The sequence below is a fragment of the Mercurialis annua genome, linkage group LG4, assembly GCF_937616625.2.
Source record: "Mercurialis annua linkage group LG4, ddMerAnnu1.2, whole genome shotgun sequence".
NCBI classification, from domain to species: domain Eukaryota; kingdom Viridiplantae; phylum Streptophyta; class Magnoliopsida; order Malpighiales; family Euphorbiaceae; genus Mercurialis; species Mercurialis annua.
The window spans coordinates 38,638,923-38,663,086 of NC_065573.1; the positions used below are offsets into that span (position 1 = coordinate 38,638,923).

Genomic DNA, 24,164 nt, shown 5'->3' on the forward strand with positions numbered 1-24,164 from the left:
CTACTTTAGGAAGATAAGACTATTTAGGAAGACGTTCCTAAATAGGACTCTTATCAGATTAAGGTAGATCCCGACAAATCAGGAGAATCTCTACGATACGGCCGAATCCCTACAAAGTAGGATTCACCTGCCTAATACAACTCTACTAGGTATATCCGACTACTATAAAAGGAGCACGAGGTATGCCTAGAAACACAATTACATTCATATACTCAAAACGCTGCTCAAAGCTCTAAACTGACTTTAGCATCGGAGAGTTAATCGGACAACCACCGTCCGGTTAGCTTCTACCCTGTTTTGCAGGTTCACTCACCGGTTCAGAAGGCAGACTCCATCAATTGGCGCCGTCTGTGGGAAAAGCTTAACTAAACTTCAAAAGAAGGAGCTTTTCTGAACTCAAAAACAAATCTCATTGAAGAAGATGACTTCTGAAAGAGTAAACCTGAAAGACAAACAACCAATGGACCCAAAAAGCACTCCGGAGATAATCAACGTGACGGAAGACGGGCTTCTCAATTCCGGGGAAAAAAGCAACACCGGAGGGCTCTCTTTCTCAACACCCCAGTACCAAACTAATCCAATAAGAGGAAGCATCCCAATTGCTTTCAACCTAAGCACTGAAGAACGAGCACCAAATGCAGCGGCACAAGATCCACACAGCGAAATGCTGAAAAAGATACTAGAATCTGTACAGGCAAATCTTGACAGATTGGCTAATGAGGCCAAAAGAACAAACGACAGGCACGAAGAAACTATGAAAATGCTAAGGGAAAACTTCAGCCCTACAGCTCCCAGAAGAAGAGAAAGAACAGAAAATGCAAACCCAGGCCGACGGGAGACAAGGGCAGAAAACGGCAAAAACAAGGAACCTCGGACCAGAGGAAACGAAGAAAGGAACGAAGCAAGAAACCAGCGAGAAAAGGAAACCAGCGACGAGGAAAGTCCTGACAGAGAAAAATCTAACGAGGAATCACCGGAGGCACCCAGAAATGAGCACAACCAGGAGGACGCCCGAAGCGGTCTGAATACGAAAAGAGACGAACGAAGGGAGAAGGAAAAAGAAGACGCCCCACCGAGGAGTAAGCGACAAGAAAGAGACGCAGGGAAAGAACAAAATAAGAAAAAACACCAAGAAGGAGAGGGCGAATCGTCAGAGACACCCCAAAAAAGCAAAGCCACATATGTGGTGGAAGAAGATTTAGAAGAGAAGATCGCCAAAGCGCTCAAAAAATTAAAATCTGAAGAATTGGACATAGAGGACCTCAGGTTGAAAGGATCACCCCTCTCGCCCGAGATCATGGAGGAAACCATCCCACACAGCATGAAGCTACCGACCTTGCCAATTTTCAATGGGGAAGGAGACCCCCGAGACCATACCTCTAGGTTCACAGCGACCATGGGGCTACTCAGCGTATCGGACGCCATCCTTTGCAGGGTTTTCCCTACCACGCTCACGGGCACAGCCCAGAGATGGTACAACAAATTAAAACCAGGCTCGATCAAAAGCTTCGCTTCGCTTTCAACAGAATTCCTCAACAGATATCTCACAAACATCCCAGCTAAAACCACTACCAGTATCCTAAGAGCCTGTATCCAAGAAGAAGGAGAAACCCTGCGAAGTTACATCGAACGATTCAACAAGCAAGCTATGAAGATAGACAACCTGAACGTCGACATGGCGACAGAAGCATTGCGAGACGGGACGCGATTCGGAAAGCTGGTGGACAAGCTGCTAGTCAATAAACCCACAACTTTCTCGAACTTAATGGGCATAGCTCAGAAATACTTCGAGTTAGACGAAGGGCGAAGGGCAATTCGCGGAAAGGAAGCAAAAGGAAAAGAATCAAAAGAGAGATCCAGAGAAAAAACCAAGTCCAAACCTGATGACAGGAGAGGAAGACCCGAAGAAAGCAGACGATTCGCCCCCCAGACAAGATATGAATCGAGATACGATCCCAGAGATGATGAGAATAACTTCACTCCATTAAACACCAGCCGAACTAATGTCCTCATGTGGATCAAAGAAAACATCAAAAACGTGGTATGGCCACCCAAAATGAAAGCAGAAGCAAGAGACACCAGAAAGTACTGCAAATTTCACGACGATTACGGACACGAAACGGATAGCTGCAGAGACTTAAAGGTCGAGATCGAAAGAATGATCGACACAGGCGAACTGAGGAAATTTGTGGCCCGAAAAGAGAAGAGCAATGACAAGGGAGAAAAAAGAAACAGAGAAGACAAGCCAAAAGAAAAGGAAGACGAGCGCCCATCCAAAATTCTGGGAACCATACACATGATTAATGGTGGAGGGCATAGTAGCTCCACGATCAGGAGGAAGCAGAGGAAGGAAGTAATGAACATACGAGAAACTCACATGCCGCCAGTGATCTTCGATGTAGAAGACTATGAACACGTCAAAGCACCTCACAACGATGCTTTGGTAGTGACTACTATCATTGAAAATTGGAACATGGAGCGGATCCTTATCGACGAAGGAAGTGCAGTAAACCTCATGACAAATGCAGCATACAAAATGTTGGGAGGAACAGCGTCAAGGTTACGCCGAGTCCCAATTCCGCTATCAGGACTCGGTGGACCCTCCATCACCCCACTGGGAGCAGTCACCTTGGAAGTAATAATCGGCCCAGAAAGAGGAATGAACAAGAAAATCATGTCACTATTTAACATAGTGGACATGGAATTGACATATAATGCCATCCTAGGAAGACCTTTCCTCCATGACTCGGCAGCGGTAACCAGCATCAGAGCACTGGCAATGAAGGTACCGACTGAAAAAGGAGTAGTGACGCTGAGAGGAGACCAAGGAATAGCCAAGAAGTGCTATGATGAGTCAGTGGTGGACCTCAAAGAAAACAAGACCGATAAGAAGGAAGAATAGGAATGAAAAACGACCCATCATCGGTAACGACTCTCCGTCTTACCAGATGGCGTCAAATCTATCTTTAATGCTTTGTATGCCATCTTTTTATCAATAAAAATTCAATTTCGCTACCATCTGATTAGCCAGACGAACCAATAAAGAAATAAAAATCAAGAACAGCCACGAATGATTAAATCAAAGACGAAAGAAGAAAAAATAAATTAAAGGCAAACCGCCACGAAAGGCTAAAAGCCAATAAAATGAGTTTAAATTAACTCAAAGCAAAATCGCCGAACCAGGCAAATCGCCACGAAAGGCTAAGAGCCAAGAAAATGAGTTTAAATTAACTCAAAGCAAAATAGCCGAACCAGGCAGATCGCCACGAAAGGCTAAAAATGAGTTTAGATTAACTCAGAAAAGGCAAATCGCCAAAAAAGAGTTTAGATTAACTCGAAACAAAAACAAAAATAAAAAGAGTTTAGATTAACTCTACAAAAAGCAACGCCAAGAACAGGGTTTAGAATAACCCTCGAGGCAAGACAAGTACATAAAGATAAGGCAAAAGCACATTTCGAAGAAAAACGAAGAAAATATATTCATAAATTGCGAATTACAAAAAGCAAAATTAATACATCAGAAAATACAATCAAAAGAAAACTACTAGACACGGTCTTTAGAAATCTTGACGAGGAGATCACGGGCGATGGTCTGGGGATCCAACCCGTTAACCCCAGAAAGATCAATATTGGGATTCTGCTCCAGAAGCTTCTTCCCATTCGCAAGGCGATACTCGCTTATCAGAGCAGAGTAAAAAGCCTTCGTATCTAGCAGACGGATGTGAAGACCTTCAACCTCCGATCTAAGACTATCCCTCTCCCCACCAACAAGAGAATTGATCCGAATGAGCTCCTCAATCTCTCGAGTCAAGTCATCGGTCTTCTTCTCAATCACTTTCACTTGGCGATCATTAATCGCATCCTGCGCCTTGAGCTGCGCCAGAAGGGAATCATGCTCTTCCAAAGAGGCCTTCAATTTCGCCCTCTCAGACTCGGAAGTCACCAAAAGAGCAGACAGACGCTCGACCTCCTCCTCGGCACACTGTCGACGGTCGTTCAATACCAGAACAGATTGAAGGGCCTACACACCAGAAATAAACAAATAAGAAAGCAACTGAATACAAAAAACATATTACACTCAAGAAAGAGAGCACTTACAGAGAAACCGTGAAAACAAGCCAGATCGGAAAGCTCCTGACCCGGCCTACCACAGAACCACGTAACATCATCAGGAATCGCCAAAGTCCGGATATATTCCGCTAGCACTCTCGGATTCAGCAAACTGGCAGGATCCTGACCTTCGACCCATTGAACCAAGTCTGGAGCAGAAGAAGAGCTTCCAGGAAAACTCTCCCTCGTTGGAGAATCATAGACAACTCGACGTCTTTTTCTAGACGGAGAATCCGGGTCTCGACCTAGAGAAATCTTTCCCGAATCAGCAACAACAGGCCCCTCTGAGGCCACACCCCCGACTCCCCCCGAAACGATAGATGATGCTAGAGGGGGAAGTAGCGACGGAATCGCCTCGTCACCAACTGGAACAGCCGAGTCATCACCATCATCATCATTTATAACAATAACCTCAGGCAACGCTACCACGGCGGGAGCTAGGGGGATATCAACAGGAGCCCTATCCACGACAATGTCGCCAGGAATAACGTTGGCGATAGGAACGTCAGGACCACCCATCGGAACGTCCAAATCTACTTGAAATCCGGAAAGGAAATCGTCAGAAGAAGAAGACATCCTACAAAAGAAAAATTAAAAAGAACTTAAACAAATTAATATACCTTGAACAAAAGAGTAGCAAAGATCAGCCAGGCCTCGAGGAGGATCCTCCAAAGGAAACCATCGACTCCGAAGATGACTATTAACCAAGACATCTAAAATAGGACGCGACACAATACTACAGGAAGATATGTCAAAAGCAAGTTTTGACTCGGATAAACTTAAAGGAGAAGAATAGCTCCGAACTGGATGAGAAGAAAAACCATCCGAAAAATGAAGAAAAGCAAATTTATGATAGACAATAAAGAAACGCCTTCGCCAGCGACTGGTTAGGCAAGGAATATAAATACGAGATCGCCCTTCTCTACCAAGGGCGAAAACGAAGCAGCCATCACACTTCCTAAAGTCTACAAAATGATATAACACTTTGAGAGAAGGGGCACAGCCCCGGAGCCTACATGCCTCCGAAAAGGCGAGCACTACTCTAATCGTACCAGGGTAAAGTTGCCCTAGAGCAACCTTTAAATCCCTACACACTTCTACCAAAAATGGATCCAAAGGAAACCTAAGACCAGTAGCAAATTGCTCTTCAAAAAGAACCGCCCTACAAGAAGATCCGGGAGAGTCAGACGCAGCCATATCGGCACCGGGTAATATTACCCTATAATCAAAAGGAAAACTATATTTAAAATAGATATCTAAGACTTCATCCCTACGAAGCTTCGACCGGGTAAAAGCCATAGCAGCGCAAGCATCTTCCACTCGACTAAGAGGCATCCTAGAACAGGGAATCACAAACATAAACACAAAATAAGGATCAAACAAAAAATATATTGAAGAACACGTTGAAGAACACATCAAAGAACAACAAGTACAGAAGAAATTTCCAGAATATAAAGCATGGAGAATATACAAAGAAGAAAGCCATATTAACATCCAAACGACGAAAGAAAACATACCTGAAAAATCTGGAGAAAACAAGTCACGAAGAATCAAATAATCAAACGAAGAACGAAAAGGAAATAGCTACAAGAAATGAGAGTAAATTCGAAAAGCAAAGTAAGAGGGAAAAGAAGAAATGCGAAGAGATTAAATACAAAACGTTTTTGAACCATTAACCGTTTAAATCATTAAATGCCGACACGTGGCAACACGGAGTCTTACTAAAGAAGAAACGTCACCCACAAATATATGAAACGACTCGCCCGGAATACAAAGCGACTCGCCCGTATAAAAGAACTCAGCTCCAAAAGAGCTAAAATCCACTAAGGCATAAATGCCAAACTACTTCAGCTCACTTGCGGGGGGGCTAATGATGGATACCGAATCCTACTGTAAGTATAATGGAGCCGAGTTGCAGGAGATACACTCTCGGGCGACACCGGACTCCCCTTGAAGACCGAAAGATCTGAAGGATATACCGAATCCCTAAGATCCGGTAACACACTAATAAAGGCCGAATCCCACATGATCCGCCAAGAGCGCGCCAGGTCCGGGATTCGGGTAAATATGGAAATCTTGTCCTATTTGGACACAAACACTACATATGGAAGGATAAGTTCTACTTTAGGAAGATAAGACTATTTAGGAAGACATTCCTAAATAGGACTCTTATCAGATTAAGGTAGATCCCGACAAATCAGGAGAATCTCTACGATACGGCCGAATCCCTACAAAGTAGGATTCACCTGCCTAATACAACTCTACTAGGTATATCCGACTACTATAAAAGGAGCACGAGGTATGCCTAGAAACACAATTACATTCATATACTCAAAACGCTGCTCAAAGCTCTAAACTGACTTTAGCATCGGAGAGTTAATCGGACAACCACCGTCCGGTTAGCTTCTACCCTGTTTTGCAGGTTCACTCACCGGTTCAGAAGGCAGACTCCATCAGTTTGAAACCAAAGTTTTTTTTTCTTCTAATTAATTGATCAATTATAATTTATAAAACATACTTACTTTATTCGTTGACTATCATCACTACAAGAATAAATCAATATCACCTTGCTAAAAAAAATTTAAATAGCGTCTGAAAATATAAAAAAGCTGTAACAAAATCTAATATTGATTATTAATCATTTTCATTAAAAATATATTAATTATTACTTTAAAAAAAATATTATTTAATTATTAATTAATACTTTTTAGAATTATTTAAATAAAAAGTTAAACTCATTAATTAAGATTTTTTTATTAGAGTTTGTTTCATATATATAAATAACTAGGTATTTATTGTATTGTACACAATTCAATTTAGCAATAAAAACAATTTTAAAGCTTAGTGTTTTTTCTCATTAATCACTGAGATGTGTTAATTTAGTAGGTTCTCATTAATCTTATTTAGATTTTTAAATTCACAATTTAATTTAATTTAGCTTAATCAGTATTTCATAGTTTATTTATTTATAATCTAATCCAAAATATATTTTCTTAGCGAATCTATCAATAAATTTAAAGAAATTTTGTGCTGAGGTATTTCATTGCAAGAGAAATTCTTAGGTAGATTCAGTCTACCACGTCATCCGTGGACTAAACCTATCATATTATGACACGTCATGAAAATAATGGCACTATCGTAATATTCCTATTCAAAAGTGTAAATAAATAATAAACAATATTACGATAATGCTATTATTTTAATGACGTGTCATAATATGATAGGTTAGTGCACGGATGACATGGTAGACTGAATCTACCTAAAATCTCTCTGCATTGCAAACACACTCATTGCGGAAATATCTTGAATCTATGTATAATAGCTAAGTACATATATCAATTAAATAGGTTTTGATGGTGGATTCAATTAGCTCCTATTTGAGAAATTCAAAAATACATCTAATTGATATTTATCAAATTTAATATCAATAAATTACTTTCTCTAGTCCAAGCATTCGTCGTTTTGAGCTATTTCACATAACTTAAAAAAGTAATAAATATATCTTAATTTATAATATATTTATATTTTATTAAATTATTCATGTTAATTTTATTTTTATTTTTATTTTTTTATTCTCGCTAAATTATATATTGATAAGGATAAATTTAAATAATAATAATAAATAAATACTCTTTTAATATTTTAAAATGACTAATTTTATGGAACAAAAGATCTCCCAAAATAGACAAATATATTAGTATAAACTAGAAACTCGAAAGAGTATTATTTTCATCCATATTTACTAGTTTATCCCATGATCATTATGGATTTTAAAGTAGCATTTAATATTTTCAATATTTCCTTACATAGATGTTGACACCCCTTTAAGCAAAATGGACCTACCTAATATTGACTGAAAATTAATGTCCAAACTCCAAAGGATGCAAAATTTATGTATTGTCTTGTGACAACCATCATTAAAGAAACAAAAATCACCTTCATCATCAACTTTTGCTTCATTTGAGAAGAACATTTTCGAAACTCTGAGAATGTATTCTATAATTTCTCTACTTATTCAGATTACTATGCTCAGAGTCAAGAATTTTGTTTCCACTTTTGGTTAACATCGAAAATGTTTCAAATAAAAGTTCTACATAAGTAATTACCTGTTAACAATAATTTTAAAAAAGTACTTCAACGAGTTAAAAAATCTCTATAAAAAATTACTTGTTCTAATTTTTTCGAAATGAAACAAACACATCTGAATCGTTATATGTTGCTTCTAGTCCTGCTAAAGTTGGATTGAAATTTGCATTTTTTAAGTTCTGAATTCTCAATTATACATTTAACTTAAAGATAAATACAACTGTTAAAAAAGGCAAAAAGATTTTGTTGTAATTGACGACCAGAAATGTAGGTAAAATTAATATAGAATAATTAAACATTTCAGTTATAATTAGTCCAAATTCACAATTATTCAGTCAATATAATATATAGATAAGTCAAGGTAAAAATAAACTTTTGAGCTAGTTATTAGTTATCTAATTACTATGAGTCATTAATCATATATAAAAGATTAAATAAATGAAATAAAGAAGAAATAAGAATTGAAAGGTAGACATTAAAACATTATTGGAAACTCTTGATGAAGAAGAAAAATACAATCCAAAACACATACTACAGGAACAGCAGAAACAGCACTCGAAGAACTATTTTACATGCACACAGACAACTGAAAAATAGATCGAAAAATATAACCAAGAAAATGCAAACCCTAAGCTCTCTCTCTCTCTATTTACTATTGATTGACCGTTAAATTCAATGACCGTTAAATTCAAAAACTCTACATGAGTAGAGAACAATCACTGTACTGACTAATAGATTCTTGATTTTTTCTTGCATTTCATGATCGTTTTTTTTTTTACTTTCATGCAGTTTAACTTTCAAGTGGAAAACGTACGGGCAATTTTTGCATAAAAAAAGGACTTCAAAAAATGCAGCTGCCATGTCTTCTTTTTTCATTTTTTGTTTCTTTTTAATTTTAAGTCATGAATAATATATGTCAAGGTTCATAATTTTTTTGTAAAATTTTAAATTATATTTTTTACGGTTACTGAACTATGTCTTCTACCGAATGATTATCATCACCATTTACTTTGTTATATTTTTATAACTTAGCGTTCATTCTTACATCAACGAGAGATTATTATAACAATCATAATAAAAAAATTATTTATATGGCAACAAAAAATTATGCGGCTATTTCACCGTGTTTGTTGCTACATAAACAAATTCTGACTTGAATTGTTATAATAATCTCCCGTTTATATAAAAATAAAAGTTCAGTACTAAAATATAACAAATAAATAATGATAATTTTTTCTATAAAAGGCATATATTCATTAACCTCTTAAAAATTTAACCCTAATTTTTGATTAAAAATAATTCCAGAGGCTTTCTCCATCAGAAGTTCCCGGAGAATCATCAGAAGAGGTCATTCTGGGTGGAGAAAGCAACATTCCTTCTGCCATATCCACCAGCATATTTGGCATATCAAACAAAGCTTCCTCATCAACATACACATGATCACTGCCAGTTTCAGTCGTATTGATGAGCAAATTATGATCATGATCAACATTATTTCTGGCCTGCAATTGGCCAAATTCTTGATTATTATACAGCATTTCATTCCTTTTGAATGCAGCAGCAGCAATAGCTGCATTACGTATATCGCTTGCTGATGAAGACGCCGGAACAGGATAAGACCCAACACAACCAGGAAAATTTAGAATAGCATCCCCACCTTTTAGTGCTAAAGCCGCTACGTCATAAGCCGTAGCAGCCATTTCCGCGGTGGCAAACGTTCCGAGCCAAATACGGGTCGTTTTACGCGGCTCGCGGATTTCAGACACCCATTTTCCACTTCTGCTTCTAATTCCTCTGTATAATGGGTGCCTTTTAGTTTTTACAGAAGCTGATGAAGAAGAAGAAGCAGGCATAGGTAATAAGGGTCTATCAGAAGAAGGAGAAGAAGAAAAATGATGGCATAGGTTCGTAGGGTCAAATGATGGTGTGAATGGTGGCTGAGTCTGGTTAATTTGGGTCAGATTGGTGGGTAGGTTATTGGGGTCAGTTGCCATATTTAGTGTGAGAAATAGAAAAATGATGGAAAGAGACAATGGTATGAGATAATTAAGGTTAGGTAAGCACACAGAAGAGGAAATATATACAAGAATGATTTTTGTCTGAAAAAAGGTGATTGCGTGGGGATATCGCGGGAAAGCCGACTCAAAAATTAGTGATATGCAACTAGTTTAGGGTTCTTATTATTAGGTTTTGTCACTCGGATAATTATGTTATTTCATGTTTTTTCTAGTGGTGAGTTAATTATAGGTGCACACGTATTGGCTAGCGAGGGAGTGTATATTCGTACAATATGTGTAGCTTGCTTTTAGCTGGCTCTGATTTTGTATGTATATAATGACCTTATGTTAGTGCCTTCACTGTTCATGGTGGTGATGTGTGTTTACTGTTTAGTTTAGAATGCTTGAGGTTTAGAAGTTGTAATATTTAGCATGCATTTACTAGTTATAATTAGGCAAAATTCGTTCTCTGGCTCTTGTATTTTATTACTTTTACTGTAAAAAAAGAATTTACTGCAGAAATGTTTTTTTAAGTCCATCGATTTATCTATTTTTCAATTTTCATGCCCTTTGAAACTGGATGAAAACATTTTTATAATTAGAGGGACTGTAAGAAAATAAATAAGAACATAAAAATAAAAAAATAAAACATAAGACATAAAAAGACTGGAATAAAATACTTGTTCTGGTAAACTTTTCATAAACAAAAATAATACTATAATAAATATAGCCTAATTAATCATGAACTTTACATATTTTTTCATTTTAATCACGCAGTTTAAATTTTGTCATTTTCATACATGAACTACCACTTTTTTCCAAATTCATACGCAGTGCTGAGGTGTTACAGCTCCATGTGTAATTCGTTGAGGTGGAGGTCATTTTACACCAATGAATGAGTGCCACCTCGGCGCCGTGATGAATCTGGGAAAAAGTATTAGTTCGTGCATGAAAATGACAAAATTTAAACTGCGTGATTAAAATAAAAAAACATATAAACTTTGTGCTAAATATTTTTGCGGCTATCGTACTATAACGTTTTTATAAAATAATATCAATTAAAATAGTTATAAAATGGTTAATGAACAATTTTTTTACCATTCATTTATTCAATTATAAAATGGTTATCAATCTATAAATTTTTCATAAAATGATTACCAAATTATATATATGGACAATATAAAGATATACAACCATGCAACAAACTGATAACCGTTTTATAAGAAAGCTATATTTTGATAATTATTTTGTAAAAAAAATTATAATTATATAATCATTTTATAACTTTTTATACTTTAGTTACCGTTTTAGAAAAAAAAATACTCCCTTTGTTTAATAATTTTTTTAAAATTTGATAACCATTTTATACAAAACATATAGTGCAATAATCCAAAAATATTTGACCCACAAAAATATATTATGAAAATTATATACTAATTAAATTATTTTCTACATAATTCCACCTATATAGCTAGACACATTTATTATCACAATTATATACATCTTTGATTTCCAATCTATTAGGAAAAGCTTTTCATTTTGAATGTGCCATCTTAATTAATGATATTTTATTTATAAAAAATAATACATTCTTCAATAAATATTTTTTAAATTTCTTTTAGCGAAATGTGATGTTTAATATGATAAGATTATTTAGAAATAAAATTATATATACTAAAAAAATAAATTTCATATTAAATCGCCATTTTTACATTTTTTTATATTTTTATCACGACATTTAAAGTTATCATATAAAACCACAACCTTTTAAAATTTTTCTGATTTATTACCGTTTAAAATCCGATGTACCGTTGCATACTAAGCGCAGAAAACTGCTATAAGAGTTAATGACATAATATAAATCATTGTTTTTATAAAGTTTTTCAATTATATCACGATCTCTTAAAAAAATTCAAATTTATTATAAATTTTCATTTAAAATTGTCATAATTAAAAACAGTGATAATTTGAAAAATTGAAAAGTGCTTGTTTTCTATATATGTGATAATTTTTCAAAGCCGTGATGAAAATAAAAAAATATAAAATGGTAATTTTATATTAAATAATGTATATAGAAAAACTTATTGATTAGGTTAGAGCAGTGGGAAGTACAATTAAAAAACTATTTTTTTTATGATGAGGAAATTTTCGATAAAGCCCGACCATCTCTTAGAGGAGGAGCCTGATCATTTGGGTAAATTTTCGGAGAGGCTAGTCACGATAACTCACCATCCGGACCTCCCATAATATAAGATTTTCCAACAACTCATTTATAAATGCTTCCAATACATCCCATTTTGAATATTATTCCCCGAATTTTGAAATTTATAGTTTTTTTACAGAAATTTGGTCTGAATTACCCGAGCCTTTTGACTATTCTTCAAAGCCTATTACTATTACATCCTTTGTGACCCGTAAATCGACCATTTACATTGCCACTGATTCTTTCAGAATTTTGTTTATTGATATCAGGCGTACAATTGATTCTTCTTCGGACATTGTCAAATTTTCTTTCATTGGGCCGACATTATGACCAATGACTTATGTATCTCATCCAGTACATTTGATATGTGTGTCACGAGTTCATTTCTATTAGTTCCTAAGGCAGAGGCGGCGGAGGAAAAGGATTTAGTTTTCAGCCACAATCATTTTGGTGTTGTATCGTCTACGCCGGATAATCGGGTTTTCCCTGCTTGGCCTTCCGAGCTTTTCGGAGACTATCGTTCTCATCTTTACATTAATATATATGACTATGTGGAAGGAACTCTGGTGGGAAACTCTAATGTTTCTCGTGTCGATGCTTTGCGGTATTATCTTACAGAACAATTATTGGACATGGCGGCACCTATCGTCTGTTTTCCGGCGTGTCCTCTGGTTAAGCGCAAAGGATATTTAAATTAATTTAATATTGATTATAAATAAAAATAAATTGATATAATTATAATAAATTTAATTAATATTTAAATCGACAATTCATGCAAAAGTAGTTAATAATTATTTTCTAATAATTTATTTGTTCCCGTAAGCGTGAAGAATAATTGTTCGAAAATGTGACTATGCGTTATTTTTGTTCTCGTTTTATATATAGGGTTAATTTTGATTTGGAGAATATTGCTCAAAGAAATATTAGATAAAAAACTCAGATCTGATCTCTGAAGAGAATACTGAGAACATGATGATGACGACGAGGATGAAAGGGAAAGTTCTGATAAAGTCAGGATCAACTTGTATTTGGATCCGTGTTCCCTCCTATACGCCGTATGTCACTTCCCCCATCCTTGTTTAAAGTCTCACCTATATTCTATTTATAAAATCAATATTAGTTCGGTGGAAAACCCCAAACCTTCCAATCTGATGCCATTGTCCCCAATAGTTTCACTGAGTCCTTCATTTTCAAATCATATGACCCTTGTAGTTTTAGCAGGACATGTTTTCTTATTTAGCGGTGATTCAATTGACAATGTGAGGCGTATCAGCAGATTAATTGACAAAAGAGATGACAAGTTAGCTACTACTTGGACCTCAGACGTGTTCGTGTCACTCTCATTGTACCACCTGATCATTGCACCATATATTCGTCTTCTACATTTAAACTTTCTAGTATGAAAGCCATTAAAATCTTTCATGCTGCTGTAATTCTGGGTGACACTGATATTTGTGTATTTTCATAATTTCTACATACTCCTTCATTTGGAAACACATGGTGTTAATTTAAATATTATCCCTCGAATTTCGAAGTTTACAATGTTTTTATTAAAATTTGGTCTGAATTACCCTAGTCTTTTGACTATTCTTCAAAGTCTATTACTATTACATCATTTGTGACCGCAAATCAATCATTTACATTGTCGTTGATTTTTTTGGAATTTTGTTTATTGATATTAGTTGTTGCGTCTGGCGTACAATTGATTCTTCTTCGAAAACTGTCAAATTTCTTTTTATTGGGTCCAACATTATGATCAATGACTTATGTATCTTATCTGATATCGCATTTGATGTGTGTGTCACGAGTTCATTTCTATTAGTTCCTAAGGCTGAGGAGGCGGAGGAAAAGGAATTAGTTTTCAGCCACAATTATTTTGGTGTTGTATCGTACGCCGGATAATCGGGTTTTCACCGTAAAGCTAGGCTATGTTGATGTTGCTTGGCCTTCCGAGCTTTTCGGAGACCATTGTCCTCATCTTTACATTGATTCATATGACTATGTCGAAGAAACTCCGGCGGGAAATTCTAATGTTTCCCGTGTTGATGATTTCTGGTATTATCTACAAAATAATTATTGGACATGGCGGCACCTATCAGCTTTTTTCTGGCATTTCCTCTAATTAAGCGCAAGGGATATTTAAATTAATTTAATATCGATTATAAATAAAAATAAATTAATATAATTATAATAAATTTAATTAATATTTAAATCGACGAGTCATATAAAAGTAGTTAATAATTTTTGTTAATAATATATATATTCCCGTGAACGTGAAGAATAATTGTCCGAAAATGTGACTATGCGTTATTTTTGTTCTCGTTTTACATATAGGCTTAATATTGATTTAGGGAATACTGCTCAACAAAATATTAAATAAAAAACTCACCTGACCTCTGCAGAGAATACTTGAGTACACGATGATGAAGACAAGGATGAAAGGGAAAGCTCCGATAAAGTCAGGATCCGACGACTTGTATTTGGGTCCGTGTTCCCACCTATACGTGATATGTTACTTCTTCCATCTCTCTTTAAAGCCTCACCTATATTTATAAAATCGATATTAGTCCGTTGGAAAACCTCAAACCTTCTGATCTGATGCCATTGTCCCCAATAGTTTCACTGAGTCCTTCATTTTCAAATCATATGGCCATTGTAGTTTTTGCAGGACATGTTTTCTTTTTTACGGTAATTCAATTGACAATGTGAGGCGTAGCAGCAGATTAATTGAAAAATGAGAGGACAAGTTAACTACTACTTGGACCTCATATGTGTTCATGTTCACTCTCATTGTACCACCTGAGCCTTGCACCATATCTATGAGTTCTACATTTAAACTTTCTAATATGAAAGCTATTAAAATATTTCCCGCTGCTGTAATTCTGGGTGACACTGATATTTGTGTATTTTTACAATTTCTACATACTTCTTTATTTGGAAAACAGGGTGTTAATTTTGAATATTATCCCCTGAATTTCAAAGTTTTACAATTTTTTACAGGAATTTGGTCTTAATTACCCGAGCCTTTTGACTATTCTTCAAAGTCTGTTACTATTACATCCTTTGTGACCCGTAAATCAACCATTTACATTACCGTTGATTTTTTTGAAATTTTGTTTATTGATATCAGCTGTCGCGTTTGGCGTACAATTGATTCTTTTTCGAACATTGTCAAATTTCCTTTTATTGGGTCCGACATTAAGATTAATGGCTTATGTATCTCATCCGGTATCAGATTGAATAAGTGTGCCACGAGTTCATTTCTATTAGTTACTAAGGCAGAGGAGGCGGAGGAAAATGATTTAATTTTCAGCCACAATCATTTTGGTGTTGTATCGTCTATGCAAGATAATCGGGTTTCACCGCAAAGCTAGGCTTTGTTGATGTTACTTGGCCTTCCAAGCTTTTCGGAGACCATCGTCCTCATCTTTACATTAATACACATGATTAAGAATGACAATGGGGCAGGGCGGGGCGGCACGCCCGCTTCTATGGGAAATCCCTATTCTCATCCCAATTTATTTAATTGGAATTAATCCATTTCTATCTCTATCCCCGTATTATTTTAATATATATATTTAAATATTTAGATTAGTCTCACACAATTAAGAAAAAATTTGACCTATTTAATATTAATAATATAAAAAATTATAAAGTAACTTATCATAAAAATTAATTAACCATCTAAATATTTAGTAATTTTAAATATTAAAATAAAATAAAAAGTCATTACTCAATAACCTGAAGTTTTCCGTGTCGATGCTTTGCGATATTATCGTACAGAACAATGACTGGACATGGCGGCACCTATTGGCTGTTTTTCGACGTTTTCTCTGGTTAAGCGCAAGGGATATTTAAATTTTAATATTGTATATAAACAAAAATAAATTAATATAATTATAATAAATTTAATTAATATTTATATAGGCGAGTCATGTAAAAGTAGTTATTAATTATTTTTTAATAATTTACTTGTTCCCCTGAATGTGAAGAATAATTTTTCGAAAATGAGACTATGCGTTATTTTTGTTCTCGTTTTATATATAGGGTTAATTTTGATTTGGAGAATATTGCTAAAAAAAATATTAGATAAAAAACTCAGATCTTGCCTCTAAAGAGAATACTGAGAACACGATGATGAAGACTAGGATGAAAGGGAAAGCTCCAATAAAGTCAGGATCCGACGACTTGTATTTGGGTTCGTGTTCCCACCTATACGCGGTATGTCATTTTACCCATCCATGTTTAAAGCCTCGCCTATATTCTATTTATAAAATCAACATTAGTTCGGTTGAGAATCCCAGACCCTATGATCTGATGCCATTGTCCTCAATAGTTTCATTGAGTCCTTCATTTTTTAAATCATATGGCCATTATAGTTTTTGCAGGACATGTTTTCTTATTTGGCGGTGATTCAATTGATAATGCGAGGCGTAGCAGCAGATTAATTGCAAAAAGAGAGGACAGGTTAACTATTACTTAGACCTCAGACATGTTCATGTTCACTCTCGTTGTACCACCAGGCCTTGCACCATATCTATGTCTTCTACATTTAAACTTTCTAGTATGAAAGCCATTAAAATCTTTCCCACTGTTGTAATTCTGGGTGACACTGATATTTGCGTATTTTTTTTTTGTAAGCCCATCCGGTTTCCAAGGCTTCGCCCTGACTAATCCGGATCCGACCCGCGTCGCGCACCTGGCATGGTGGGTGAATCTACCCGTGGGAATTTTCTGCATTCACAAGGACTCGAACCCGAGACCTTACTTAAGCGATATTTGCGTATTTTCACAATTTCTACATACTCATTCATTTAAATTACAGGGTGTTGATTTTGAATATTACTCCCTGAATTTTGAAGTTTACAATGTTTTTACAGGAATTTGGTCTGAATTACATGAGCCTTTTGACTATTCTTCAAAGTTTGTTACTATTGCATCATTTGTGACCCGTAAACCGACCATCGACATTGCCGCTGATTTTTTGGAATTTTGTTTATTGATATCAGATGTCGCGTATGGCGTACAATTGATTCTTTTTCGAACATTGTCAAATTTTCTTTCATTGGGTCCGGTATTATGATCAATGACTTATGTATCTCACCCGGTATCACATTTGATATGTGTACCACAAGTTCATTTCTATCACTTCTTAAAGTAGAGGAGGCGAAGGAAAAGGATTTAATTTTCAGCCACAATCATTTTGATATTGTATCGTTTACGCAGGATAACCGGGTTTTCACCGCAAAGCTGGACTTTGTTGATGTTGCTTGGCCTTCCTAGCTTTTCAGATACCATCGTCCTCATCTTTACATTGATACATATGACTATGTGAAAGGAACTCCGGTGGGAAACTCAAAAGTTTCTCGTGTCGATGTTTTGCAGTATTATCTTACAGATCAATTATTGGAAATGACGGAAATTATCAGCTATTAAGCGCAAGAGATATTAAATTAATATAATGTTGATTATAAATAAAAATAAATTAATATAGTTATAATAAATTTAATTAATGTTTAAATCGACGAGTTATGTAAAAGTAGTTATATAATTATTTTTTAATAATTTATTTTTTCCCTTGAACGTGAAGATAATTTTCCCTTGACATGTAGAGATTTCAATAATACAGTAAATATACTCAAATGAGTACCATTTTCCGACTTACAAAAAGGGCAAACAACACATGCAAAAACAAAGATACGTCGCTTCAATTACGTACGTTGTCTTTTTATTTTTATTTTTTTATGCGTCAACCTTGTGTTTTTTTTTGATAATTTAGAGACGGAAGAGCATTTGTGGGAGGAATCGAACCCACGACTTAGCAGTTTGCTGCTCATCGCTTATAACATTTGAGGTAAAGGTCATTGGTGCGACAACCTTGTGTTGGTTTAGGTTGGTGGACATAAATTAATTGCTAGGCCAATATTCATCCAACAAGGTCGTTATGAATTATAATGTATGTCACATGCTTTTACTGTTTAATTCCTTTTATAATTAGATTATTAAGGTCGATTTGTATTAAGAATATCTTCAATTTTGGCTTATTGGGATATGCAATTAGTACATAAGTAACTAGAACCTCCCACTTAATTTCGTGTTTCGTTTTGAGGTTTTCGTGAAATTATATGGATGACAACTCAATCAAACAAGATCAATTTATAATCCTTAATTTTATATTATTGATATGTCTAAATAGAAATCATATTATTAAAAAATTTAATAGGTTAACAGTTTCAATTTACTTTTAATAATTATTAATGTTTTAATTTTTGAAAAAGAAAATTTAGTTTTAGAATTTTATAAATTTTTAAGATAAATAAATTAAACTATTAAATTTCATAGATTCATACTTTTTATTGTTATTTATATTTATGTTAAAATAAGTTTAAGGATCAAATTAAAATTAATGTTTTTTAGCTTTGATTCACTTGATTAATACCAAAAATAGACTATAATTAAATCGTTGACGGAATAAAAATAAAAATTTATCTTATTTGATTTTCAAATAGAAGATTAAAATATAAATTATAAGATATATGAGATCAAAATTATTAATTGGACTTAAAGACACGAAACGAAATCCAGTATTAATGGTATGGCCCAAAAAAAGTCTTTACAATGGCCACCAGACTTGCCATAAGATTGCTATACTTTTAAGCCCATTATCGAAAAGTAACAAAAATACGAAAATTTGATTTGAGAAGAAAAATGATTAAATTCTCGCATTGCGTAAATTAGTTCACAGTATTGATTGCTATGCTTTGATCTTCAAAAAAAAAAAATGATTGCTATGCTAATTTAAGCAGGGGGACTGGCCGGGCCGGGAGCATTGAGAAAAAAAAAAGTCTATGTGCCATTAATTATCTAATTTTTAAATTTGGTTTTAGTGAGAATATAAATTTGGTTTCAGTGAGAATATAAATTTAAGCAATTGTCCAATGATCATATATAGCTGAATGCAGTGGCGGAACCAAGAAACCAACTTAGAAAGGTCGAAATTTTTACGTTCGGCTATTTAAAAAAATCAAACAGTTATAATTCGCTGAAAATGTGTAAATTTTTACGTTCGGCTATGTAGTTCTGTTTTTTTTTTAATTTTTTCCGGCGAGGAAAATCGGCTGACCCTCCTCGACCCTCCCTAGTTCCGCCCCTGGTTGAATATCTCCTAAAAGTTGAACCAAACAATGTAATAATGACAAATACAACGAAAAAGACGGAGTAATAATATATTAATTAAACAAATATATTTAAATTCATCACTCAAATTTTTTACTATATCATATCATCCTTATTTTCCAAGTCATTTTTTCTTTTCATAATATTTTATATTTAGAAGTCCACTGATTTATAGTTTGAGTATTTGGTTATCTTAAATTTTCTCTTTTATATATCATGTTTCTTATTTTTATATTTAATTACCAATCAATAATTAATAAGAATAAATAGAATTCTAAAATATTAGTATAGAAGAAAAAGAAAGGAACAGTTAAAGTTAAGTTAAACACAATATTTTATCAAAACCTTAAGCGCGCAGCTAAAAGAGTAAAATATATTAGGTTCGGTTAGTCTTAATAGTTACGCTTAATCTGCTATCAGTTGAACATTATCCGTAAGTAGATTTTAAAAACGTTGATCAATTCTTTTAGTTTGTTGGATATTTTGTTACAACCCTAATCCAAACTTTCCTCTTATATCATATCAAGATTGTTTTCACTTACACTACATTAAAGTAGCTATCACGTTCTTTCCAATTATACACCAATCTCCTGATTTTTCGATTTATTTACCAATATTATCCGTACAATAATCGGAATTAGTAAATATTATATAATTATTATTGAGTTTAATAAATCTATGTTTAAGTAAATTTAACACTTTAAAAAATCTGGAAATTCGCAAACACAGTACTTTTTCGTAGATAAAGTTTGTTATTGGATATATAATATATTAGGAATAAGATCCTAATTAAGATAGGATTTCTTAATACTTATCGGTTTAGGAAATAAGTGCCTCTCTTCACTATATATACACATATATCTGTGACTTGCAAACTCAGTTCATAATCCTTTACTTCTTAATTTTCTACGCTCTTAATAGAAAAAAAATGGCCGGAGGAAGTTTTGGTCCGAATGATCCAAGCAAAACGTACCCTGGAAAACTAACTTTCAGGGTGATATATACTTGCATTGTCGCCGCCACCGGAGGTCTAATCTTCGGCTATGATTTGGGTATTTCAGGTACGTAGTTATTCATTACTCTCTTGTCCATACAAATATTCTAGCTAGCTATTGATTTTTTTTTACGTTAAATTGATTATATGTATATGGATTGGTGTAGGTGGAGTTACTTCCATGGATTCGTTTTTGAAGGAATTTTTTCCAAAGGTTTATCGGAAGGAATCATCAATTACGCCATCAGATGATCAATATTGCAGATTCAACGATGAGACACTGACGCTCTTTACGTCATCTTTATACATAGCGGCTCTTTTTTCATCTTTAGGGTTTTCACATATAACTCGGAGATTGGGTCGCCGGATTACGATGTTGAGCAGTGGTGTTCTGTTTGCCATCGGTGCTCTCTTGAATGGCTTTGCTAGCCATCTCTGGATGCTTTACGTTGGTCGATTTTTCCTCGGTTTTGGTATCGGCGCTGCCAATCAGGTATTTCCTCTGCCCTGATTTAGTAGACAATATGTTTTTATTAGGAAAAATTGACAGTGATTTATTTATTAAACTTTATTTGATTTGGTTGTGCAGTCCGTGCCAATTTATCTATCAGAAGTGGCACCATACAATTACAGAGGGGCACTAAACATGCTGTTCCAATTCTCCATAACAATTGGAATTTTAATAGCCAATCTTCTCAACTATTTTTTGGCTGACATGAAAGGAGGAAAAGGATGGAGATACAGCTTAGGGTTAGCTGTGGTTCCTGCTGCGATCATCTTCTTCGGTTCGCTTCTTCTTCCCGAGACTCCCAATTCTTTGATCGAGACCGGCAAACCAGAAGAAGCTAAACAACAGCTTCAGAAACTACGTGGAGTCGACAATGTCGACGAAGAGTTTAAAGATATAGTAGCAGCTAGTGATGAAGCTAAGGGTGTTGATGCTTGGTCAAATATTTTAAGAAGACGATACAGACCGCAGCTTGTTATGGCGATTTGTATTCCGATGTTTCAACAGCTTACAGGGATGAATGTGATCGTGTTTTACGCCCCGGTTTTGTTTAAAACTATGGGATTTGGAAGTAATGCTTCTCTCGCTTCCTCTTTGATTACTGGTGTTGTTAACTCCCTTGCTACTTTGGTTTCCATTGCTGTCGTCGATAAGGTCGGGAGGAGATTGCTTTTCATCGTCGGTGGCTTGCAGATGCTTTTGTTCCAGGTGATTATCTATCCTATTTCTTCTTTAATTATTTCTTAATTATACACCCTCACAATATTTTATAGTTTCTATTTAGTATCTATTTGCAATTTGACCTTATAAGAGCATACACAATGGGCTCTTTATAATCCAAAATTCTTTATTATAAAGAGTAAAATTACTAAAAATTGGTCCAATGGACTCTCTACTTTTAAAAATAAAAATAGAGAGTTTGTTTGGCTCTCCACATGTAGAGAGCCAAACCAACTCTTTATTTGTTAAAATTACAACGTGACTCATCACTTTCACCTCTATCTCCACTTTTTTCTCATTTCTGTTAAAACAAATTTCTACTCAGCCATTTTTTTTCTTTTTCTTTTCTTAGAAAAGAAAGCAATCTTCATTCAGATTGTTTCTTTTTACCTCAAGTAATTTGATGATGGTGTGGATATTTAAAAATATAGTCAGTATTTATATTGTGGTCATAAATACTTTTTGCAAGAGCAATATTATTTGATGCTAGGTCATTTTCTAAAGCCCTGATTTTTTTCTCAGTCTCATTTTCGATAGCCAATAATGTTCCAAGCATTGTTTCACTGCAGATTTTTTTCTGGGTCTAATATCTAATTTCTGCACAGTAAATGGCCAGGTTTTGTTTTATTCTTCGAGAAAAGTTGCCATCAAACCTTAAACAAGTGTTTTGTTATTATTCTAGGCTAATTAGAAATGTCTACTTCTATTTATGGATCAGCTGATGAAATTACTTGGCTAAATAGAGTGACGGATTATGAAGCAAAATTCATCCAGAAATGAAAATGCATATGCAGATAAAAAACAAAAAAAAACAATAATAGACATATGACAAAGGAAGATAAAAAGTGATAATAATAAAACTAAAAAAAATAAATAATAAAAAGAATAGTTGATTTAGAGAGTTCATTGGATACAAATAAAATTTCCACTCTTTATCATTGATTATGCTCTTTATTTATTTAAAGATGCTCTTTAAAATAAAGAGCGCCATTGTGGATGCTCTAATGTTTGGCTTATAAAACTTTTAAATTTAATATTTTTAATCTTTTTTGTAAAAAATTAAAATTTTTCTATCCGCGTTTCTGTTTTAATATTTCTGTTTTCATTCTATACATATATTTATAATCTATGTTATTTGCAAATTTCAATGTTATAGTGTTGTCTTTTGTTTTTTCTCAAAAAATTGTAAATGCGATGTTTATAAATTTTAATTTAAACATTTTTTGTTTATATTTTTGTTGTATATGTTGTATGCAAACTTTTTTACTACTATGTTCTAGTGTTTTTTCCTCTAAAATTCTAAAATATGATATTAATATGAGCATTTTTAGTATAGTTCTTATATAGTTTTAATATTTTTATTTCCGTGCTATATATAGTTCACCATTAGCTAATACATTTTAATTATACCATTAGCTAATACATTTTAATTATACAGATTATTGTGGCGATTGCGATCGGTGTGAAATTTGGAGTCTCAGGAAATCCAGGAGAATTGCAAAAGTGGTATGCAGGAGTTGTGGTTGCAGCTATATGTTGTTACGTTGCTGGATTTGCATGGTCATGGGGTCCCCTCGGCTGGTTAGTACCGAGTGAAATCTTCCCGTTGGAAATCCGATCAGCCGCTCAAAGTATCAACGTTTCAGTGAACATGATCTTCACCTTTTTCATCGCACAAGTCTTCACGGCGATGCTTTGCCATTTGAAGTTTGGGCTGTTCATGGTGTTCGCCGCCTGTGTGGTGGTTATGGTTACCTTTATTTACTTCTACTTGCCGGAGACTAAGGGCATTCCGATTGAAGAGATGGCCGGTGTTTGGAAGAATCATCCTCGCTGGAAACACTACTTTGATGATGAAGCTGATGATCCCAAAATTGGACGTTCATGCTGAAGAATTTGAGATTAGTTAGCTTTTCATCAAGATCTATCAATTTTGCTCTCTCTAAGCAATAGAGAGAGATTTTGCGTTTTTGTTTTTTTTTTCTTCTAGTTTTTTAGGTTTTAATTTGCTCTTTTTTCAAATAGATTTTCTTCTCCTGAATTTGATTTTATTATACAATTATTAATGGCTAATCCTCTCAAAACCCCTCTATCTTTTAGTCCCATTTCATTTGCACCCTCACGTTGCAAAATCGTCAATTTTATCCAAATTATGACCTTTCAATTTCAAATTTTCAATTGCACTCTCAGTCATTAAAATTCACACATTTTGGTCTCAATAACACCCCCAAACATCAAATTAACCCTTTTTAATACTTAAAATTTTAACAAATATTCTAAATAGTTCTCAATGTTATAATTAAAATATAAAAACCATCTTCTTGAAAATTTCAAAAATTAATAATAATTTTTTATTGGAAAAAATGGTTT

The 24,164-nt window shown here is 34.3% G+C and overlaps 2 protein-coding genes across 2 annotated transcripts; one reads left to right on the forward strand and one right to left on the reverse strand.

Moving 5' to 3' along the window:
• Positions 1–8,657: 8,657 nt before the first annotated feature.
• LOC126676715 (ethylene-responsive transcription factor ERF027) lies at positions 8,658–10,227 on the reverse strand. The gene has a single exon (XM_050370979.2). The coding sequence runs from the start codon at positions 10,188–10,190 to the stop codon at positions 9,486–9,488; it is 705 nt and encodes a 234-aa protein (XP_050226936.1). The 5' UTR covers positions 10,191–10,227; the 3' UTR covers positions 8,658–9,485.
• Positions 10,228–20,404: 10,177 nt separating this feature from the next.
• Positions 20,405–23,886, forward strand: LOC126676712 (sugar transport protein 1-like). The gene is made up of 4 exons (XM_050370975.2): positions 20,405–20,633; positions 20,734–21,059; positions 21,156–21,782; positions 23,233–23,886. Exons 1-4 carry the CDS (start codon positions 20,501–20,503, stop codon positions 23,683–23,685), a joined length of 1,539 nt encoding a protein of 512 aa, XP_050226932.1. The 5' UTR covers positions 20,405–20,500; the 3' UTR covers positions 23,686–23,886.
• The last annotated feature ends 278 nt before the right edge of the window (positions 23,887–24,164 follow it).